Raw genomic sequence first — 20586 nt, 5'->3', positions numbered from 1 at the left:
TACTTCTGCAAATGCGCTACATCAGAAACAGGACCTGACCAAGAAAAACTCATGTCCACTATTACTACTACCACTAGCTACACACTGACAGACACAATGCCTCTGGTTGTATTTGTAGGCTCTGACGAATTGGGTGATTACATTTTCAAACTCAATCAGCTCGCCTAGGAATGCCAGCCAGAGGGACAAGTCCACTCCTAAGTTTAGCTTAGCATGATGATATTTCCTGCACATCTTGGTGATCTAGTTGAGCTTCATTTTTATTGATTTTATTTCACCTTTATTTAACCAGGTAGACCAGTTGAGAACAAGTTCTCATTTACAACTCTGACCTGGCCAAGATAAAGCAAAGCAGTGTGACAAAAACAACACAGAGTTACACACAAACAAATGTACAGTCAAAAACACAATAGAAACAAAGTCCCTGACGAATTGGCCCTTCATGTTAGCATGCCAATGATTTCAGGACATCTTATTGTAATCTAGCTGGTTTAGTTCAACATGCTAGTCTCCCAGCATGTCTCAATGTGATCTAGCTGGTTTAGCTTAGAATGCTAGCTGAATTGCTATGCTTTATCTTGGCCAGATCACAGTTGCAAATGAGAACTTGTTCTCAACTAGCCTACCTGGTTAAATATAGGTTAAATAAATAAATAAAATAAAAAACATTCAGAAGCAAACCTTTGTGTGATATGGCAAAGTTTAGCTTAGCTTAATGCTAATGCATGCGAACACTCTCAACATAGTTAATCATGTTCAGTTCCAAATATACTTTTTACTCCTACCCCAAGGTAAACGATTGGAAATATTATGCGAAAATGGCAAAACTTCTATCTGGTTGAGCTACCCTACGGGACACCACCTCATTCAATGCTCAGTGCTGCCAGTGCATTCTCTCACTCTCATACACACTCTGTTCACGCTCACCGTGATGACAAAGTAAATGAGGGATAGAAAGTATATTGAAAGCAGGTGCTTCCACACAGGTGTGGTTCCAGAGTTAATTAAGCAATTAATATTTCATCATGCTAAGAGTGCTGTATAAAATGCCCAGTTTGTCATTATTTTGTCTAACATGGCTAGAAGAAGAGATCTCAGTGACTTTGAAAGAGGGGCCTCAAAGATGCATAGGGGGTTTAAATGGTGTGTGTGTCTCAGTCACCAGATCAACCCAATTGAACAGTTATGGGAGATTCTGGAGACAGAGTTTTCCACAACCATCAACAAAACACCAACTGGAATTTCTCATGGAAGAATGGCGTCACATCCCTCCAATAGAGTTCCAGAGACACTTGTAGAATCTATATGAAGGCACAGTGAATCTGTTGTGGCTGCTCATGGTGGGCCAACACCCTATTAAGACACTTTATGTTGGTGTTTACTTTATTTTGGCAGTTACAGTGCATTCGGAAAGTATTCAGACCCCTTGACTTTTTCCACATTTTGCTATGTTACAGTCTGATTCTAAAATAGATGAAATATATAATATCTCAGAAATCTACACAAAATACCCCATAATAACTTATTTACATAAGTATTCAGACACTTTGCTATGAGACTTGGAATTGAGCTCAGGTGCATCCTGTTTCCATTGATCATACTTGAGATGTTTCTACAACTTGATTGGAGTCCACCTGTGGTAAATTCAATTGATTTTACATAATTTGGAAAGGCACAACTGTCTATATAAGGTCCCACAGTTAACAGTGCATGTCAGAGCTAAAACCATGACATGAGGTCAAAGGAATTGTCCGTAGAGCCCCTGAGACAGGATTGTGTAGAGGCACAGATCTGGGGAAGGGTACCAAAACAATTCTGCAGCATTGAAGGTCCCCAAGAAAACAGTGGCCTTCCTCATTCTTAAAATGGAAGAAGTTTGGAACCTCCAAGACTCTTCCTAGAGCTGGCCGCCCGGCCAAACTGAGCAATCGGGGTGAAGGGCCTTGGTCAGAGAGGTGACCAAGAATATGATGGTCACTCTGATAGAGCTCCTCTGTGGAGATGGGAGAACCTTCCAGAACGACAACCATCTCTGCAGGACTCCACCAATCAGGCCTTGATGAAAGTGGCCAGACGGAAGCCACTCCTCAGTAAAAGGCACAGGACAGCTCTCCTGGAGTTTGCCAAAAGGCACCCAAAGACTCTCAAAATTCTCATTTTATATATTTTTTTTTATACATTTGCACAAACAAACAAAAAACCTGTTTTTGCTTTGTAATTATGGAGTATTGTGTGTAGATTGATGAGGGAGCAAAAAACTATTTAATCCATTTGAGTAATGCTGTAACAACAAAATGTGGAAAAAGTCAAGGGGTCTGAATACTTTCTGAATGCACTGTACATGTAGCTTTGCATGGTGGCAATGATACGTAATACATAGATTAATATACTGTACATGGGTACCTCTCTACTTCCCCTCTCCTGTTGCTGACACACATGGTTTCACTTCCTTCCACATCTCACTTACTGACAAACCGCTACCCGGCAGTGGGTTCTCCCACATGGCCCTCCAGTTGCCTGGCATACACTCAGTTCTTCAGGCATCTGTGACGCGGTGTGTGCAAAAAGCAGCCATTGTGTGCCGGGTGCTGTGATGTCACAGTGGCTTGGTTTCAAAGCTCTCTCTCATTAGAGAGTGGGAGGGGGGCAGGGTCAGTGATTAGAACTGAACTACACTACAGATTAATCAAACACAAACACGTTTACTCGCTGATATTCATGCAGATACTTACGTACTAACATAAATACACGTGCACACAGACACACAGCATACATTGTACAAGCATTGGGAATTACACATACATTGTACATGTGCAGAGATGTACTCACACAGACACACACACGGACACACACACGGACACACACACACACGAACACACACGAACACACACACGGACACACAGACAGACAGAGAGAACAGAAGCTGGAACATCAGCTCAGGTTGTCAATGTGTGTGAGTGTATTTATAGTTGTGGTGGTGCCATTGCCGCTAGCTCCTTATAACGGCCATCCCACAGCAGCTAAATCAGGGCTGCACACCCACCCACACCCACACTCCTTATTACAGTCTCTGCCCAGGGCAGAGCTAAATAAGGGGTGTGTTTATAACTGGATTGTGGGTCATCTGTGCCAGAGAATAAAAAGGCAGCTGTCTATTTCCATGGCAGGGGCACAGCAACGCTGCAGGAGGAGGAATGGGAGGATAGAAGGACACACACACCTGGAGTTACCCACATGAATATAGACAATAGAAGGACACACATTGAGAGACACAACCACACACACACAGTTTGACATTGGTACAACAGTTTTCATGGAAGTTTAATACCGTCATGAATAGAAAGATGATATAGATGCACACAGACACCTGTTTATATTTCAACATATAAAGGAAACCATGATATGATAGGCTGTCCGGGTGCCAATTCATGATGTGACAAAGTGACAACAACGAACTTATCTTCGTGCATGTTATCACAACGGGTTAAGATCAATGACAACTCTTTCCGCTCCCATCCTCCTTTCATATCCATTTAATGCTCACAAATACTGTGTAAGATATTTGTATGAATAACACAAGCAAACAGAAGAAGTATGAATGAAATCCTGCATGTTTACCTCCCTCAGCATTATGTCGAGTGTGTCCAGTACACAGTGTAGTAATCTTACTGGAGTGTAATCAGCCCTCCTGCTCATCTCAGCCAGGTTCCAATCAATCAGTACAGACTGGTCATTCCTGGGTAAGGGGGTTCCAGGATTGTCCAGTAAGGGACGGGCACAGGTTTAAAATCATACAGACTTCTACCCCCCTTCTCACTACCACAAACACAAGCCTGTACACACACACACACACACACACACACACACACCTTTCCGCTGTGAAATGTCTGTCGGCACGACCTAAAGCCCAAAATAACTCCTCACTCTCTGTTCCCCTTTTGAAGAACACCCTGTTCCCCTGAGCCCTGTGTGTGTGTGCGCATGTGTGCATGTGTGTGTGTGTGTGTGTGTGTGTATGCGTGCGTGTATATGTGGTAGTAGGAAGGAGTGGGTGAGAGGTCTGTCAGATTTGGTACCTGTGCCCGTCCCCTTGTGTGTTGTGTCTCGTGCGTGGGCCCGTGTGGAACACTTGTCACAGAACACAGACCTTCCGCTAATGTGTCCGTGGCATGCCAACATACAGCCGGTACACAGCCGTTACCGGCAGACCTACACACCTCAGACGAGTGGGGTGTCAGGGTGGGGTGTCATGTGTCAGAGTTGCTATGGTGACAGTGTGAGTCCCCTGTTCCTTCCCGTTTGGTCTCACGCACACAAACAGCTGCATCCGACGACCATGGATACACACCCTAACCGTGATTCTGACTATACACACACAACTTAACCTTAAACTTCTAAACCCACAGACCCCCAACACTTCCCCAAAGACACACACACCATAACCCTGCTCCTGTATTGCCACTGACTTTTCTGATCCAGGGTCTGTTTTGATGTACTGTAGATAAAACAAGAAATAGATATTCAGTATAATTGAATAGCGACTGTATCTGATTCGCAGGTATTTGAAAACCATTATTTCTCAGTCTGAAACTTTGGCTGGTGTCTGATGGGAAATGATAGGGACATTTTACTGAATCTTATTTTGGTTACATCAGATGCAGTGTCATCCAATACAAGACACCGCTGTAGGTAGTGAGAAACACACACATCTCACCACTTCCTCCGTGGTTCCCTCCTTTACTGTGAGAGACAGTGTATGGTATACAGTTGCTGCTCACCCTCAGAGCAGATACACCTAATACACTTTAAACACACAAAGCACACACCGACCGTCGTCTGAGATCACAGACAGAGCCGGCCTGTATCCACTCTGTGAGAGGAGAGGTGGTTTGAGAAGACTCAACCACAGAGACTCCCGAGAGAGAACAGAGAGTTTGGGGGTTTCCCTGCTTCTCTACAGGGACAGAGAAAGGTTAGGAGTCAGGAGCAGGTGAATCCAGGTGACCCCAGGCACCAGTTCCTTAAAGATTGATCACTAGCACGTCATACCACCTGACCAGGAATATCTCAATCTCTCACCTTCTCTTTTTTAACCATGATTTAACCAGGGAAGTCACATTCACATAGCAATCCTTTTTTAAATGAGCCCTGGCACACCCTGCTTCTCCCCTTCTCTCTGAATACAGTATCTAACACACAGGAACACACAGAGATACAGTGCCTTGCGAAAGTATTCGGCCCCCTTGAACTTTGCGACCTTTTGCCACATTTCAGGCTTCAAACATGAAGATATAAAACTGTATTTTTTTGTGAAGAATCAACAACAAGTGGGACATAATCATGAAGTGGAACGACATTTATTGGATATTTCAAACTTTTTTAACAAATCAAAAACTGAAAAATTGGGCGTGCAAAATTATTCAGCCCCCTTAAGTTAATACTTTGTAGCGCCACCTTTTGCTGCGATTACAGCTGTAAGTCGCTTGGGGTATGTCTCTATCAGTTTTGCACATCGAGAGACTGACATTTTTTCCCATTCCTCCTTGCAAAACAGCTCGAGCTCAGTGAGGTTGGATGGAGATCATTTGTGAACAGCAGTTTTCAGTTCTTTCCACAGATTCTCGATTAGATTCAGGTCTGGACTTTGACTTGACAATTCTAACACCTGGATATGTTTATTTTTGAACCATTCCATTGTAGATTTTGCTTTATGTTTTGGATCATTGTCTTGTTGGAAGACAAATCTCCGTCCCAGTCTCAGGTCTTTTGCAGACTCCATCAGGTTTTCCTCCAGAATGGTCCTGTATTTGGCTCCATCCATCTTCCCATCAATTTTAACCATCTTCCCTGTCCCTGCTGAAGAAAAGCAGGCCCAAACCATGATGCTGCCACCACCATGTTTGACAGTGGGGATGGTGTGTTCAGGGTGATGAGCTGTGTTGCTTTTACGCCAAACATAACGTTTTGCATTGTTGCCAAAAAGTTCAATTTTGGTTTCATCTGACCAGAGCACCTTCTTCCACATGTTTGGTGTGTCTCCCAGGTGGCTTGTGGCAAACTTTAAACAACACTTTTTATGGATATCTTTAAGAAATGGCTTTCTTCTTGCCATCCTTCCATAAAGGCCAGATTTGTGCAATATACGACTGATTGTTGTCCTATGGACAGAGTCTCCCACCTCAGCTGTAGATCTCTGCAGTTCATCCAGAGTGATCATGGGCCTCTTGGCTGCATCTCTGATCAGTCTTCTCCTTGTATGAGCTGAAAGTTTAGAGGGACGGCCAGGTCTTGGTAGATTTGCAGTGGTCTGATACTCCTTCCATTTCAATATTATCGCTTGCACAGTGCTCCTTGGGATGTTTAAAGCTTGGGAAATCTTTGTGTATCCAAATCCGGCTTTAAACTTCTTCACAACAGTATCTCGGACCTGCCTGGTGTGTTCCTTGTTCTTCATGATGCTCTCTGCGCTTTTAACGGACCTCTGAGACTATCACAGTGCAGGTGCATTTATACGGAGACTTGATTACACACAGGTGGATTGTATTTATCATCATTAGTCATTTAGGTCAACATTGGATCATTCAGAGATCCTCACTGAACTTCTGGAGAGAGTTTCCTGCACTGAAAGTAAAGGGGCTGAATAATTTTGCACGCCCAATTTTTCAGTTTTTGATTTGTTAAAAAAGTTTGAAATATCCAGTAAATGTCGTTCCACTTCATGATTGTGTCCCACTTGTTGTTGATTCTTCACAAAAAATACAGTTTTATATCTTTATGTTTGAAGCCTGAAATGTGGCAAAAGGTCGCAAAGTTCAAGGGGGCCGAATACTTTCGCAAGGCACTGTATAAACATACAGTGATGTTATGTTACCTCTTGGTGAGAAAGTGCTGCTGGGAAAGATGGGGCTGTGCTCCTCACGCTGATCTCTACATCTCTAGACACCCCGGAGATGGTGGGCTGCAAACTACAGACAGAGAGAGAGAGAAACCAATGAGATACAGCTATACACATTCAGGTAGTACAAGGTAGTACCTGGTGATACTACAGTAGTACAATGGAGCACATGGTGATAGTACAGTAGTACAATGGAGCACATGGTGATAGTACAGTAGTACAAGGGAGCACATGGTGATAGTACAGTAGTACAAGGGAGCACATGGTGATAGTACAGTAGTACAAGGGAGCACATGGTGATAGTACAGTAGTACAAGGGAGCACATGGTGATAGTACAGTAGTACAAGGGAGCACATGGTGATAGTACAGTAGTACAAGGGAGCACATGGTGATAGTATAGTTGTACAAGGGAGTGCATGGTGATAGTATAGTAGTAGAAGCGAGTGCATGGTGATAGTATAGTAGTAGAAGGGAGTACATGGTGATAGTATAGTAGTAGAAGGAGTACATGGTGATAGTACAGTAGTAGAAGGGAGTACATGGTGATAGTACAGTAGTAGAAGGGAGTACATGGTGATAGTACAGTAGTAGAAGGAGTACATGGTGATAGTATAGTAGTAGAAGGAACTGTTCTAGTCAGGTGGTCTGGCATCATAGGCCATGGTGATAGTATAGTAGTAGAAGGGAGTACATGGTGATAGTACAGTAGTAGAAGGGAGTACATGGTGATAGTACAGTAGTACATGGTGAAAGTACAGTAGTACATGGTGATAGTATAGTAGTAGAAGGAACTGTTCTAGTCAGGTGGTCTGGCATCATAGGCCATGGTGATAGTATAGTAGTAGAAGGGAGTACATGGTGATAGTACAGTAGTAGAAGGGAGTACATGGTGATAGTACAGTAGTACATGGTGAAAGTACAGTAGTACATGGTGATAGTACAGTAGTACATGGTGATAGTACAGTAGTACATGGTGATAGTACAGTAGTAGAAGGAGTACATGGTGATAGTATAGTAGTAGAAGGAGTACATGGTGATAGTATAGTAGTAGAAGGGAGTACATGGTGATAGTACAGTAGTAGAAGGAACTGTTCTAGTCAGGTGGTCTGGCATCATAGGCCATGGTGATAGTACAGTAGTACATGGTGATAGTACAGTAGTAGAAGGGAGTACATGGTGATAGTATAGTAGTAGAAGGGAGTACATGGTGATAGTATAGTAGTAGAAGGAGTACATGGTGATAGTATAGTAGTAGAAGGGAGTACATGGTGATAGTACAGTAGTAGAAGGAACTGTTCTAGTCAGGTGGTCTGGCATCATAGGCCATGGTGAGGCAACAGGTGGACATGCTCAAGCTTATAATAGAAATTACTTTCCAAAACAATTGATGCAATGGACCGTGTGGGTGTGTGTGCGTATGTGCATGATGTGATGAGGAGTTTACATTTGGCTGCAATAGTTCTCGAAAGCATTAATCACAACGGCATATACACCTGAGGAGGCTGTGATTTATGAAGCTGCTCATATATTATGACTTAACATGTAAGGTTCTGAAATCCATTTCAGTGAACTAGCAGACAAACTGAGAAATTACACACTAATAACACATTCATCCCTTCATCTCCTGTTCTGTTAGTTTGGAGTCAACAGAACTCTAAAAATACCCCCCCATATTCCGGCCTACCCTCCGAAACCATGAGCTCAGCACATTACTTAAATGGGGTAGATCTCAAGTCCCAAAGTAGCTTCATCTCCTTCATTGGCACTGATCAGAAAGCAGAGGGCAAGCGGAGGGCCACCCAGCATGGCGGAGGCTTTCTGAGGCCTTATGCTCGACAGGGAGGAAGAGGAGGAGCTCAGCATGTACGTTACCAGGATGCAGCTTTCACCTGTCCACATCTTTATGTCAGTGGAAAAGACGAAGAGAGAAATACACTTTACAATGAGAGGTGCAGTCCTTTTCATATTCAAAACAGTCTTAGGTAAAGACAAAAGGGCTAGATCACCAAATCAAGCACAACTCTATGTTTCCCTTCCTCATCGCCTTGGATTTCACAACTCCTAAGATCAGGAGTGAGGCAACAACTTCCTGTTACACTAGGCCAGGGAAACATCCATATCAACCACAAACCATAAACAAGGGCTCTTCACATTCAGGTCCAAAGAACTCCAGGTTTTCATCCTGCCCCACTAATCAGGAACTGATTCAGACCTGAGAAATGACTATTTCACTTCCAAATACAACAGACACACATTATAGCCCTAATATAGGAGCAGTATCAGTAGCCAGTGGACACTACCAATTTCAGTATAAATTACAGAAGATAACATTAAGCTTCGAAATACATTTTTTTTCACTGACTGTGACAACGAAAGAAGTAGCAGTAGCAGTAACAGTTACAGTAGCAGTAACAGTAGAAGTTGCAGTTGCAGTAGCAGTAGCAATATAAGTAACAGTAGCAGTAACAGCAGCAGTAACAGTAGCAGTAGCAATAGAAGTAGCAGTACCAGTAGCAGTAACAGCAACAGCAGCAGTAACAGTAACAGTAGCAGTAGCAGTCGCAGTAACAGTAGCAGTAACAGTAACGGAAACAGTTGCAGTAACAGTTGCAGTAACAGTTGCAGTAACAGTTGCAGTAACAGTTTCAGTATCAGTAACAGTATCAGTAACAGTTACAGTATCAGTAATAGTAACAGTAATAGTAACAGTAGCAGTAGCAGTTGCAGTATCAGTTGCAGTAACAGTTACAGTAACAGTAACAGTTACAGTAACAGTAACAGTAGCAGTATCAGTAATAGTAACAGTAGCAGTAGCAGTTGCAGTAACAGTTGCAGTAACAGTATCAGTAACAGTTACAGTAACAGTTACAGTAACAGTTACAGTAACAATTACAGTATCAGTAATAGTAACAGTAGCAGTAGCAGTAACAGTAACAGTTACAGTAACAGTTACAGTAACAGTTACAGTAACAATTACAGTATCAGTAATAGTAACAGTAGCAGTAGCAGTAGCAGTAACAGTTGCAGTTGCAGTTACAGTAGAAGTTACAGTAACAGTAGCAGTAACAGTAGCAGTAACCGTAGCAGTAACCGTAGCAGTAACAGTTACAGTAGCAGCAACAGTAGCAGTAACAGTTACAGTAACAGTTAGTTACAGTAACAGTTAGTTACAGTAGAAGTTACAGTAGCAGTAACATTAGCAGTAACAGTAGCAGTTGCAGTAACAGTAGCAGTAGCAGTAACAGTTAAAGTAACAGTAGCAGTTGCAGTTACAGTAGCAGTTGCAGTAGCAGTAAAAGTAACAGCTGCAATAACAGTAGCAGTAACAGCAGCAGTAGCAATAGAAGTAGCAGTAGCAGTAACAGTAACAGTAACAGTAGCAGCAGCAGTAACAGTAACAGTAGCAGTAGCAGTAACAGTTACAGTAGCAGTAGCAGTAACAGTAGCAGTTACAGTAACAGTAGCTGTAACAGTAGCAGTAGCAGTTACAGTATCAGTTGCAGTATCAGTGACAGTAGCAGTAACAGTAGCAGTATCAGTAACAGTAACAGTCGCAGTAACAGTAGCAGTATCAGTAACGGAAACAGTTGCAGTAACAGTTGCAGTACCAGTAGCAGTAGCAGTAACAGTTACAGTAGCAGTAACAGTATAAGTAACAGCAACAGCAGCAGTATCAGTAACAGTAGCAATAGAAGTAACCGTAGCAGTAGCAGTAACAATTGCAGTAGCAGTAACAGTAGCAATAGAAGTAGCAGTAGCAGTGACAGTAGCAGTAACAGCTACCAGTAACAGTAGCAGTAACCGTAGCAGTAATAGTTACAGTAGCAGCAACAGTAGCAGTTACAGTAACAGTAACAGTTAGTTACAGTAACAGTTAGTTACAGTAGAGGTTACAGTAGCAGTAACATTAGCAGTAACAGTAGCAGTTGCAGTAACAGTAGCAGTAGCAGTAAAAGTAACAGCTGCAAAAACAGTAGCAGTAGCAGTAGCAGTAACAGTAGCAGTAACAGTAGCAGTAACAGTAGCAGTAATAGTTACAGTAACAGTTACAGTAGCAGTAGCAGTAACAGTAACAGTAGCAGTAACAGTAGCAGTAGCAGTAACAATAGCAGTTACAGTAACAGTAGCAGTAACAGTAACAGTAGCTGTAACAGTAGCAGTAGCAGTAGCAGTTACAGTATCAGTTGCAGTATCAGTAACAGTAGCAGTAACAGTAGCAGTAGCAGTATCAGTATCAGTAACAGTTGCAGTATCCGTTGCAGTATCAGTAACAGTAGCAGTAGCAGTAACAGTAACAGTTACAGTATCAGTTACAGTAACAGTTACAGTAGCAGTAACAGTTGCAGTATCAGTAACAGTAGCAGTAGCAGTAACAGTTGCAGTAGAAGTTACAGTAACAATAACAGTAGCAGTTGCAGTTGCAGTTGCAGTAACAGTAGCAGTAACAGTTACAGTTACAGTAGCAGTAACAGTAGCAGGTGCAGTAACAGTAGAAGTAACAGTAAGTTACAGTAACAGTTAGTTGCAGTTACAGTAGCAGTAACAGTAACAGTAGCAGTTGCAGTAACAGTAGCAGCAGCAGTAGCAGTAACAGTTACAGTAACAGTAGCAGTTACAGTAGCAGTTGCAGTAGCAGTAAAAGTAACAGTTGCAATAACAGTAGCAGTAACAGTAGCAGTAACAGTAATAGTTACAGTAGCAGTTACAGTAACAGTAGCAGTTACAGTTGCAGTAGCAGTAATAGTTACAGTAGCAGTTACAATAGCATTAGCAGTTACAGTAGCAGTACCAGTAGCAGTACCAGTAGCAGTAATAGTAGCAGTAGCAGTAACAGTTACAGTAACAGTATCAGTCAGTAACAGTATCAGTAACAGTTGCAGTAACAGTAACAGTTGCAGTATCAGTAACAGTAGCAGTAACAGTAGCAGTATCAGTAACAGTAGCAGTTACAGTAACAGTAACAGTATCAGTAACAGTTGCAGTAACAGTAACAGTATCAGTAACAGTTGCAGTATCAGTTACAGTAACAGTTACAGTAGCAGTTGCAGTAACAGTTACAGTAGCAGTAACAGTTACAGTAACAGTAGCAGTAACAGTAACAGTAACATTAGCAGGTGCAGTAACAGTAGAAGTAACAGTAACAGGTGCAGTAACAGTAGAAGTAACAGTAACAGTTAGTTACAGTAGCAGTTACAGTAGCAGTAACACTAGCAGTAACACTAGCAGTAACATTAGCAGTTGCAGTAACAGTAACAGTAGCAGTATCAGTTGCAGTAGCAGTAGAAGTTGCAGTTGCAGTAGCAGTAACAGTAACAGTAGCAGTAGCAGTTACAGTAGCAGTAGCAGTTGCAGTAACAGTAAAAGTTGCAGTTGCAGTAGCAGTAACAGTTACAGTAACAGTAGCAGTAACAGTTACAGAGGCAGTTACAGTAGCAGTTACAGTAGCAGTAACAGTAGCAGTTACAGTAGCAGTAACAGTAGCAGTAACAGTAGCAGTTGCAGTAACAGTAGCAGTTACAGTAACACTAGCAGTAACAGTAACAGTTGCAGTTACAGTAACAGTAGCAGTTACAGTAGCAATTGCAGTAGCAGTAACAGTAGCAGTTACAGTAGCAGTTACAGTAGCAGTAACAGTAACAGTTACAGTAGAAGTAGCAGTTACAGTAACAGTAGAAGTTGCAGTAACATTAGCAGTAACAGTAACAGTAGCAGTTACAGTAGCAGTAGCAGTTACAGTAGCAGCAGCAGTTACAGTAGCAGTAACAGTAGCAGTTACAGTAGCAGTAACAGCTACAGTAGCAGTAACAGTTGCAGTAGCAATAGCAGTAACAGTAACAGTTGCAGTAACAGTAACAGTTGCAGTTACAGTAACAGTTGCAGTAGCAATAGCAGTAACAGTAACAGTTGCAGTAACAGTAACAGTTGCAGTAACAGTAACAGTTGCAGTAACAGTAACAGTTGCAGTTACAGTAACAGTTGCAGTAGCAGTTACAGTAGCAGTAGCAGTTACAGTAGCAGCAGCAGTTACAGTAGCAGTAACAGTAGCAGTTACAGTAGCAGTAACAGCTACAGTAGCAGTAACAGTTGCAGTAGCAATAGCAGTAACAGTAACAGTTGCAGTAACAGTAACAGTTGCAGTTACAGTAACAGTTGCAGTAGCAATAGCAGTAACAGTAACAGTTGCAGTAACAGTAACAGTTGCAGTAACAGTAACAGTTGCAGTAACAGTAACAGTTGCAGTTACAGTAACAGTTGCAGTAGCAGTTACAGTAGTAGTAACAACTAGTTACAGTAACAGTAGCAGTTACAGTAACAGTTGCAGTAGCAGTAGCAGTAACAGGAGCAGTAACAGTAACAGCTAGTTACAGTAACAGTTACAGTAGCAGTTCAGATGTACATAACTGAGATTTCCATCCAATCTTATATAAACATGACTGTTCCATTCTCCATGGCAAGTTATCCATTATACAAGGATATATCTGTGACTCAATGAAGCCAGTCTACTCACCAACCCACCACACAAAGCATGTATTCAAACAACCTATTTGCCCAGGGACAAATTATATCTCATTCCTTGCTTACAGTCCAGTCACAAATTATATCTAATTTCTTGCTTACTGTCCAGTCACAAACTGCTGATACGGTCAGTAGCACAACCCAACACATAAGGAAATTCCAGAGTCCAGTCATATTGTATCCTATTATATCCAAAGAGAGACAATCCCACAGCCAGATGGAAACAGAGGCAGAAGGGGGGAAAGATCACGACACGGATGATCCTACATCCTTACCAGGGAGAAGGACAATTCAACAATCGTCAGATCAACATACTGTCTGTTACTGTATTCCAGACACCTCTACCACTACACACCGTTCATACAGACACTCAGAGAGAGTACTCTGCTAGCTGGGTTGAGCTCTTATACAGTCTCTCTCTGGTCTCTGCTCGTGACACCGCGCCTCTCCACTCAAAGAGTCACAGGGACAGGGTTAGTCACTGCCCCTTCCTCCCCAAACCAACTGCGTTTCCTCCTCCTCCTCCTCATAAATGAATGCCAGGGTGTCCAGAATATCGCTGTCCGTGGGAGGAACAAAGGGGACTCAGTGTCCGGAACCCCGCAGCAGATGCCCCCTGTCAAACACACACACACAGAACTCCCACAGAACTCTGCCCCCAAGCTGGGAAATCCATTCCCCTTCCCTGTGAGCTGTGAGTATGGCTGAAACGCACACAAAAACACAGACACAAATGCCAAGAAAGAGGGGGCAGCTACGTTTCTGATTGAGAGAAGGGGCGTGACGCCGTTGAATCGCACAAACTCCACTGACACACACACACACTTCCACAGTGTCCACACACACACTTCCACAGTGATAAGGCTCTCCGAGCGATAAGGCTCTCTGATAACACACACAGGTATGACATGTTTATAGTGCTTGGTATCTTCAACAGAATGGTAGCAGACCATAATGTTGTCTGTTACATGACAGAATGCTGTTCAATCATGTGAGCAACAACTCCCTCTGCTATTAACAATGACTGACTGGAAATGAATGAGGGCATTTTCCATCAGCTACCAGCCTAAGGAATGACATTGCTGAGACAAAGGCATCAGTACAGAGGCAGAATCAAACGTTGCACAAACCATTTAGGTGAACAACCACAACAAACTGAATCACAGATTTCCCATACCATGACAACAATGATAACTTTTTTTAAACATGTCCGTCCTTGTGATTATTTTAAGGAAAAGTTGGTCCAAACAGGTTGATACTGATTGAATGATAGCTTACTAAAAAAATAAGTGATATGTGGATTGTACATTCAGGAACTGTGCACTGTGTTCACTCAGTCTGTGTCCTTTAACCCCCCTCCCTCACTCCCACCACAACCACACATTCTACCTGTACACAGGTAAGAGTTTCTCTCCAGTCTGTTCAGAAAATAGTTTAGCCCCCTCTGCTGGTGCAAATCTGCACTCTAGGTAGTATTTGACCAGATTACCCTACTCACAATCCTAAATCATTAGAGGGATTAATTAAATAACATCTGACCCTGTATCAGTCGCTAAGGGCAGCTTCTACCTACTTCCCATTCCCATTTTGCCCCTTTACGAGATCCTATCCTGTTTCCCGATTCAGGTCTGGTGTTGACACACAGATGAGAGATGGAAGACAGTGTCTCGACAGCCTGACCCCAGAGAAGTGACTCAGTTCACTCCCCAGCCACACCTCTCCACTATGCTGTACCACGCCAAGGTCTCATAGTCTGTGTCCCTGAGGGTCTTTTTTCTGGCCCCTCCAGTTGGCTGTGTAGCGGAGTCTCTGTACCGATCCTGTTCAGACACGTCTGATAGGGTGAACCACTAAAGATCTTTGTACCAACCTCCCTGATAGGCTGAACCCCTCAGAGTCTCTACAGAGGAGAAAAGCTCCTTCTTCATGTAGTAGTGATTTTACAGGAAGTGTGAGGTTCACTTTACCAGAAACGAGGTTGCATAACAACTGACTCACACACACAGAGCGACCCTGTGATTGCCTGGGTCACAGGGTTCATGTTTACAAGAACCTCAAGTCATGTGATCACTCAAAGGAACGACCAGACAAAACAAATCAAGACAAAACAAAAACCCAATTCCTCCCCTCAGTGCAGTTGTGGAAGGCAGTGGGCTTGTTCAACATTGCAAACGGCACTGCCAGCAAGCCGTGATTCACTGATGTACAAAAGGCATTTCACTCTGCAAGTGACATTAAAAACCTTGCATCACAAATAACTATTTTGTAGATCAGTCAGTCCCAGTTGACCCAGAATAAATCAGATTTTTGATTCTCTTGAACATGGCCCGTGTTTCCCACATGATGGGCAGGACCAACTAGTGGGTTTCAGCTAACTCCTCCTGGGTTGCAGCTGTTACTCATACAGATAACCATGGTGATACCACAGTAAGTGATAATCAAAGTGATAAGAAGGTGAATGGGACAGTTGCTAGGTACAGTAGTAAGGATAAGAAAATCCTGAACATCTGGCTGTCTCTCGTACCCTGATGAGATCATTTTGTCACTGAACAGCATTTACTAAATATATAACCAATCAGAACCAACAACACTGTTGTTGTATGCATTTCCTGGCTATGTGACCTCGGACAATGGAACAGCATGCTGAACATAGGTTAATCCTCTAAAGGTCATGACCTCTTCAATACAACACATTTTTATGGACCTTCAATCAAACAGGATTTAGAATTCTGCAAATTCTCTGGGCCCTTGAGTATTATCAGCTATGTGTTCTAGTTATATAATATAGTTATGTTTATCCTAATGCTATTGGTTGAAATTATGATGGCCAAACTCTATCTCACACCACAGTATGGCTCTGGAGAGCATTGTGGACAGAGCTGTATGTCGAGCGTATTGATTGGTTGGTCAGTGTGTTTTAGAATGTGGCCTTTGACTAATCAATCAGGATCTGCCCCAGGGTGACACACCACCAACAACAGAGAGATTCAGCAGGCTGATTTAGTTAGGCTTTTTTAAGGGGAAGCGTGTTGTGCTTTAAAAAGGGCCAGCGTACCCAACGCTTCCCCTCTTCCACCTCTCTGCTGGGGTCTCTCCATCCTCAGCTTATGGTTTGCATCCAAACCTACTGGATATATTCAGACATTAGTTTCAGCGGTATGAGGAGACACAGACTTGCACTGAACTCTCGTCTCATAGGCTCACTGAAACACTGGGAGGCATGGTTCTCACATTCATACGTGCTAACAACAAGGCCTTGTTTGCAAACACACTGGGGCACCTTTAATAGCCTGATAGAGACTGCAGTGTATTTACAGTGTTATTTTGGGGCAAGGGCAGGGCTGGGGCAGGCAACCTGCTGATTGGCTAGAGCAGCTGCATGCCGGTTGTTGTTGACCAATCCATAAGCGTCTGTGTGGGATGGAAATCTGACCAAGAAAGCCTTGTGCTCCTGACAATGGCCTATGGAGAGAGGAGGCTGGGCCCACACACAGGTTTGTTTTACTGTCCTCATGGGGACCAAATACTGAGTCAGAAAGTTACAGACGTACAAATACTGTATCATACCCCGCCCCCCGGAAAATGCTAACCTCCCCTGTTCTTGTAATTGTGAGAGTTCAGCATGTCTTAGGGGGAGTATATATGTGTGCCTGTAACTTTCTTACTCATCATTATTCACAATTCATGCATGATGATCCGTAATCATGCTAGCATCCACATTAATGTAGAAGTGTTCAGAAACATATTCTATTCTAATTTACAGTAAAAGTGACTCTAAAATGACACAATGCATTATTCACCATTCATTTGTATTGGGCAGAAAATAATCTGAAACACAACCAAAACAAACAGCAAATGCATCCAACAAGTTTGTAGAGTCACAAGCTTGATGTGATCATTGCGTTCTAGGAATGTGGGACCTACTTTAATACACATACTGTATAAGAGAATTTGTCCGAATACTTTTGGTCCCTTAAAATGGGGGGGTTAATGTACAAAAAGTGCTGTAATTTCTATAGGTTCACCCAATATGGATGGAAATACCCTCAAATTACAGCTGACAGTCTGCACTTTAACCTCATAGTCATTGTATCATTAACCTAGTTACTGTATCATTAACCTCATAGTCATTGTATCATTAACCTCATAGCCATTGTACCATTAACATCATAGTCATTTTATCATTGACCTCATAGTCATTGTATCATTAACATCATAGTCATTGAATCATTGACCTCATAGTCATTGTATCATTGACCTCATAGTCATTGTATCATTGACCTCATAGTCATTGTATCATTGACCTCATAGTCATTGTATCATTGACCTCATAGTCATTGTATCATTGACCTCATAGTCATTGTATCATTGACCTCATAGTCATTGTATCATTAACCTAGTTACTGTATCATTAACCTCATAGTCATTGTATAATTGACCTCATAGTCATTGTATCATTAACCTAGTTACTGTATCATTAACCTCATAGTCATTGTATAATTGACCTCATAGTCATTGAATCATTGACCTCATAGTCATTGTATCATTGACCTCATAGTCATTGTATCATTGACCTCATAGTCATTGTATCATTGACCTCATAGTCATTGTATCATTGACCTCATAGTCATTGTATCATTGACCTCATAGTCATTGTATCATTGACCTCATAGTCATTGAATCATTGACCTCATAGTCATTGTATCATTGACCTCATAGTCATTGTATCATTGACCTCATAGTCATTGTATCATTGACCTCATAGTCATTGTATCATTGACCTCGTAGTCATTGTATCATTGACCTCGTAGTCATTGTATCATTGACCTCGTAGTCATTGTATCATTGACCTCGTAGTCATTGTATCATTGACCTCATAGTCATTGTATCATTGACCTCATAGTCATTGTATCATTAACCTAGTTACTGTATCATTAACCTCATAGTCATTGTATAATTGACCTCATAGTCATTGTATCATTAACCTAGTTACTGTATCATTAACCTCATAGTCATTGTATAATTGACCTCCTAGTCATTGAATCATTGACCTCATAGTCATTGTATCATTGACCTCATAGTCATTGTATCATTGACCTCATAGTCATTGTATAATTTACCTCATAGTCATTGTATCATTAACCTCATAGTCATTGTATCATTAACCTCATAGTCATTATATAATTTCAAAGTGCTAGAGTACAGAGACAAAAGAACAACAAAATGAGTCACTGTCCCAATACTTTTGAGCTCACTTTACGTGGCAGGACTTGTAGATGATATCAGATTACTAAAGGAAACCCAGACATGACTTGCCCAGCAATGCAGAACTCCCAAATGAGCTAAATGCCTTTAATGTTCATTTCAAGGAATATAACACTATGCCTTGCATGAAAGCCCCTGTTTTTCTGGAAGACTGTGTGATCAGGTAGCCTAGCGGGTAAGAGAGTTGGACCAGTAACCAAAAGGTTGCTGGTTTAAATCAAGAGGAGACTAGGTGAAAAAGAAATCGATGTCCCCTTGAGCAATTTCTCCTGTAAATCCTTCTGGATGAGAGCTAAATTATGAAGAGAGCTCCGATGGGAGCAAAACTTTGAAACAGATGAACAATTAACAGTCTGGCCGCCGGGCCAGACGGAATGCCAGGGCATGTTCTTTTTTTCCAATGTTTTTATTATTCTTTTTTTACAATACATAACATACACATACAGATGCACACAAACATCCACAACATCACCCCTGCCCAGACCCACCTGCTCACACCCCCATCTTCCGCATCACTCTCATCACTTTAAACCAATGTTCCTCTCCGTCACCCACACACTTTCAACCATCAGATAATAAAGCATTTGACCTTTCCATCGTGTTAGTGACGGAGGATTGGTTGATTTCCGGCACTCATATGCCATGTCTTGAAATATGCTGACAGACGGATTAAATCTTCATTTACATTGTAATACTTCTTGACAGCCAACGTTCTAATTCTGACCATAGCTTTTGTACTTTATAGTACACAATATGATCAAAAGTATGTGGACACCTGCTCGTTGAACATCTCATTCCAAAACCATGGGCATTAATATGGAGTTGGTCCTGTTACATCTGCTCACGCCCTCTACTGCTCATCCTGTGTCTCCCTAACCTGCCCCCACTCCCCCAGCGCTCGCTCCCTCTTCCTCTCTCTCTGTGTGTGATTGTGTGGGCGGAGACAGGTGTGCTGGAGGCAGAGCAGATCCCCAGCTGCACCTGTTCCATAATCAAGACATAATCAAATACTCAGTCCTGCCACTTCCACACTGCCAGATTGTAACCTCTGCTCAGTCAGTCTGCGTTTTTAGCCGTTTGTTCCTGCATAGATCCTGTTTTCCCTTGCCTGACGCTGTTTTCCTCTCCACTACAGTTCTGTCCACTATGACTCCGGTCCCTGTCTTCAGTCCCACGTCTCGTCAGTCCTGCTACCCTGTCCTGGACTCCCCACTCTACTGTTTCCTTGGCTTCCTCTCCGGACCTGCTTCCCCATCCCTAACTGCCCTCGCTCCAGCCTCAGCCTCAGCACCTGGCTCCCTGCAACATGCCAGAGCTTTCCCTGGCCTTCATCCCATCTTCCCCCTGTTTTTCAATAAATACCTTGGTTACCTTATCCCAGTTTCCTCGTCTGAGTCTGCTCTTGGGTTCACCTGCTCCGCTCCGCATAGCAGGTCCCCCCTTTGCTGCTCTAACAGCCTCCACTCTTCTGGGAAGGCTTTCCACTAGATGTTGGGACAGTGCCGCTATAACAGCCTCCATTCTTCTGGGAAGGCTTTCCACTAGATGTTGGAACATTGCTGCTATAACAGCCTCCACTCTTCTGGGAAGGCTTTCCACTAGATGTTGGGATAGTGCTGCTATAACAGCCTCCACTCTTCTGGGAAGGCTTTCCACTAGATGTTGTAACATTGCTGCTATAACAGCCTCCACTCTTCTGGGAAGGGTTTCCACTAGATGTTTGAACGTTGCTGTGGGGACTTGCTTCCATTCAGCCAAAAGAGCATTAGTGAGGTCGGGCACTGATGTTGGGCGATTAGGCCTGGCTCGCAGTCGGTGTTCCAATTCATCCCAAAGGTGTTTGATGGGGTTGAGGTCCGGGCTGTGTCCCTTCCCCAAACTGATGCCACAAAGTTGGAAGCACAGAAAT

The 20586-nt window shown here is 42.7% G+C and overlaps 1 protein-coding gene across 10 annotated transcripts in view; it reads right to left on the bottom strand.

Moving 5' to 3' along the window:
* Nucleotides 1-20586, bottom strand: part of LOC110516128 (transcription factor EB-like) — a 69721-nt gene that overhangs the window by 35748 nt on the left and 13387 nt on the right. For 2 of the 10 annotated variants that reach the window (XM_036950459.1, XM_036950456.1), the window contains exons 1-2: nucleotides 13688-13780; nucleotides 6872-6965 (exon numbers count right to left, since the gene is read on the bottom strand). The exons of 1 other annotated variant lie outside the window; for it this stretch is intronic. Coding sequence is in view for 4 of the 9 variants with exons in the window: in XM_036950451.1 (XP_036806346.1) it covers nucleotides 3619-3696 (78 nt within the window). In the remaining 5 variants the exon portion in view is untranslated. Of the gene's footprint in view, nucleotides 1-3618; nucleotides 3864-6871; nucleotides 6966-13687; nucleotides 14090-20586 lie in introns of those variants that run through there. 7 more of the 10 variants (XM_036950457.1, XM_036950455.1, XM_036950451.1 and 4 more) reach the window with 5 other exon arrangements.

Source organism: Oncorhynchus mykiss, chromosome 17 (assembly GCF_013265735.2).
Source record: "Oncorhynchus mykiss isolate Arlee chromosome 17, USDA_OmykA_1.1, whole genome shotgun sequence".
NCBI classification, from domain to species: Eukaryota; Metazoa; Chordata; class Actinopteri; order Salmoniformes; family Salmonidae; genus Oncorhynchus; species Oncorhynchus mykiss.
The sequence above is the reverse complement of the archived record's forward strand: the minus strand, read 5'-3'. Positions and strand labels throughout refer to the sequence as shown.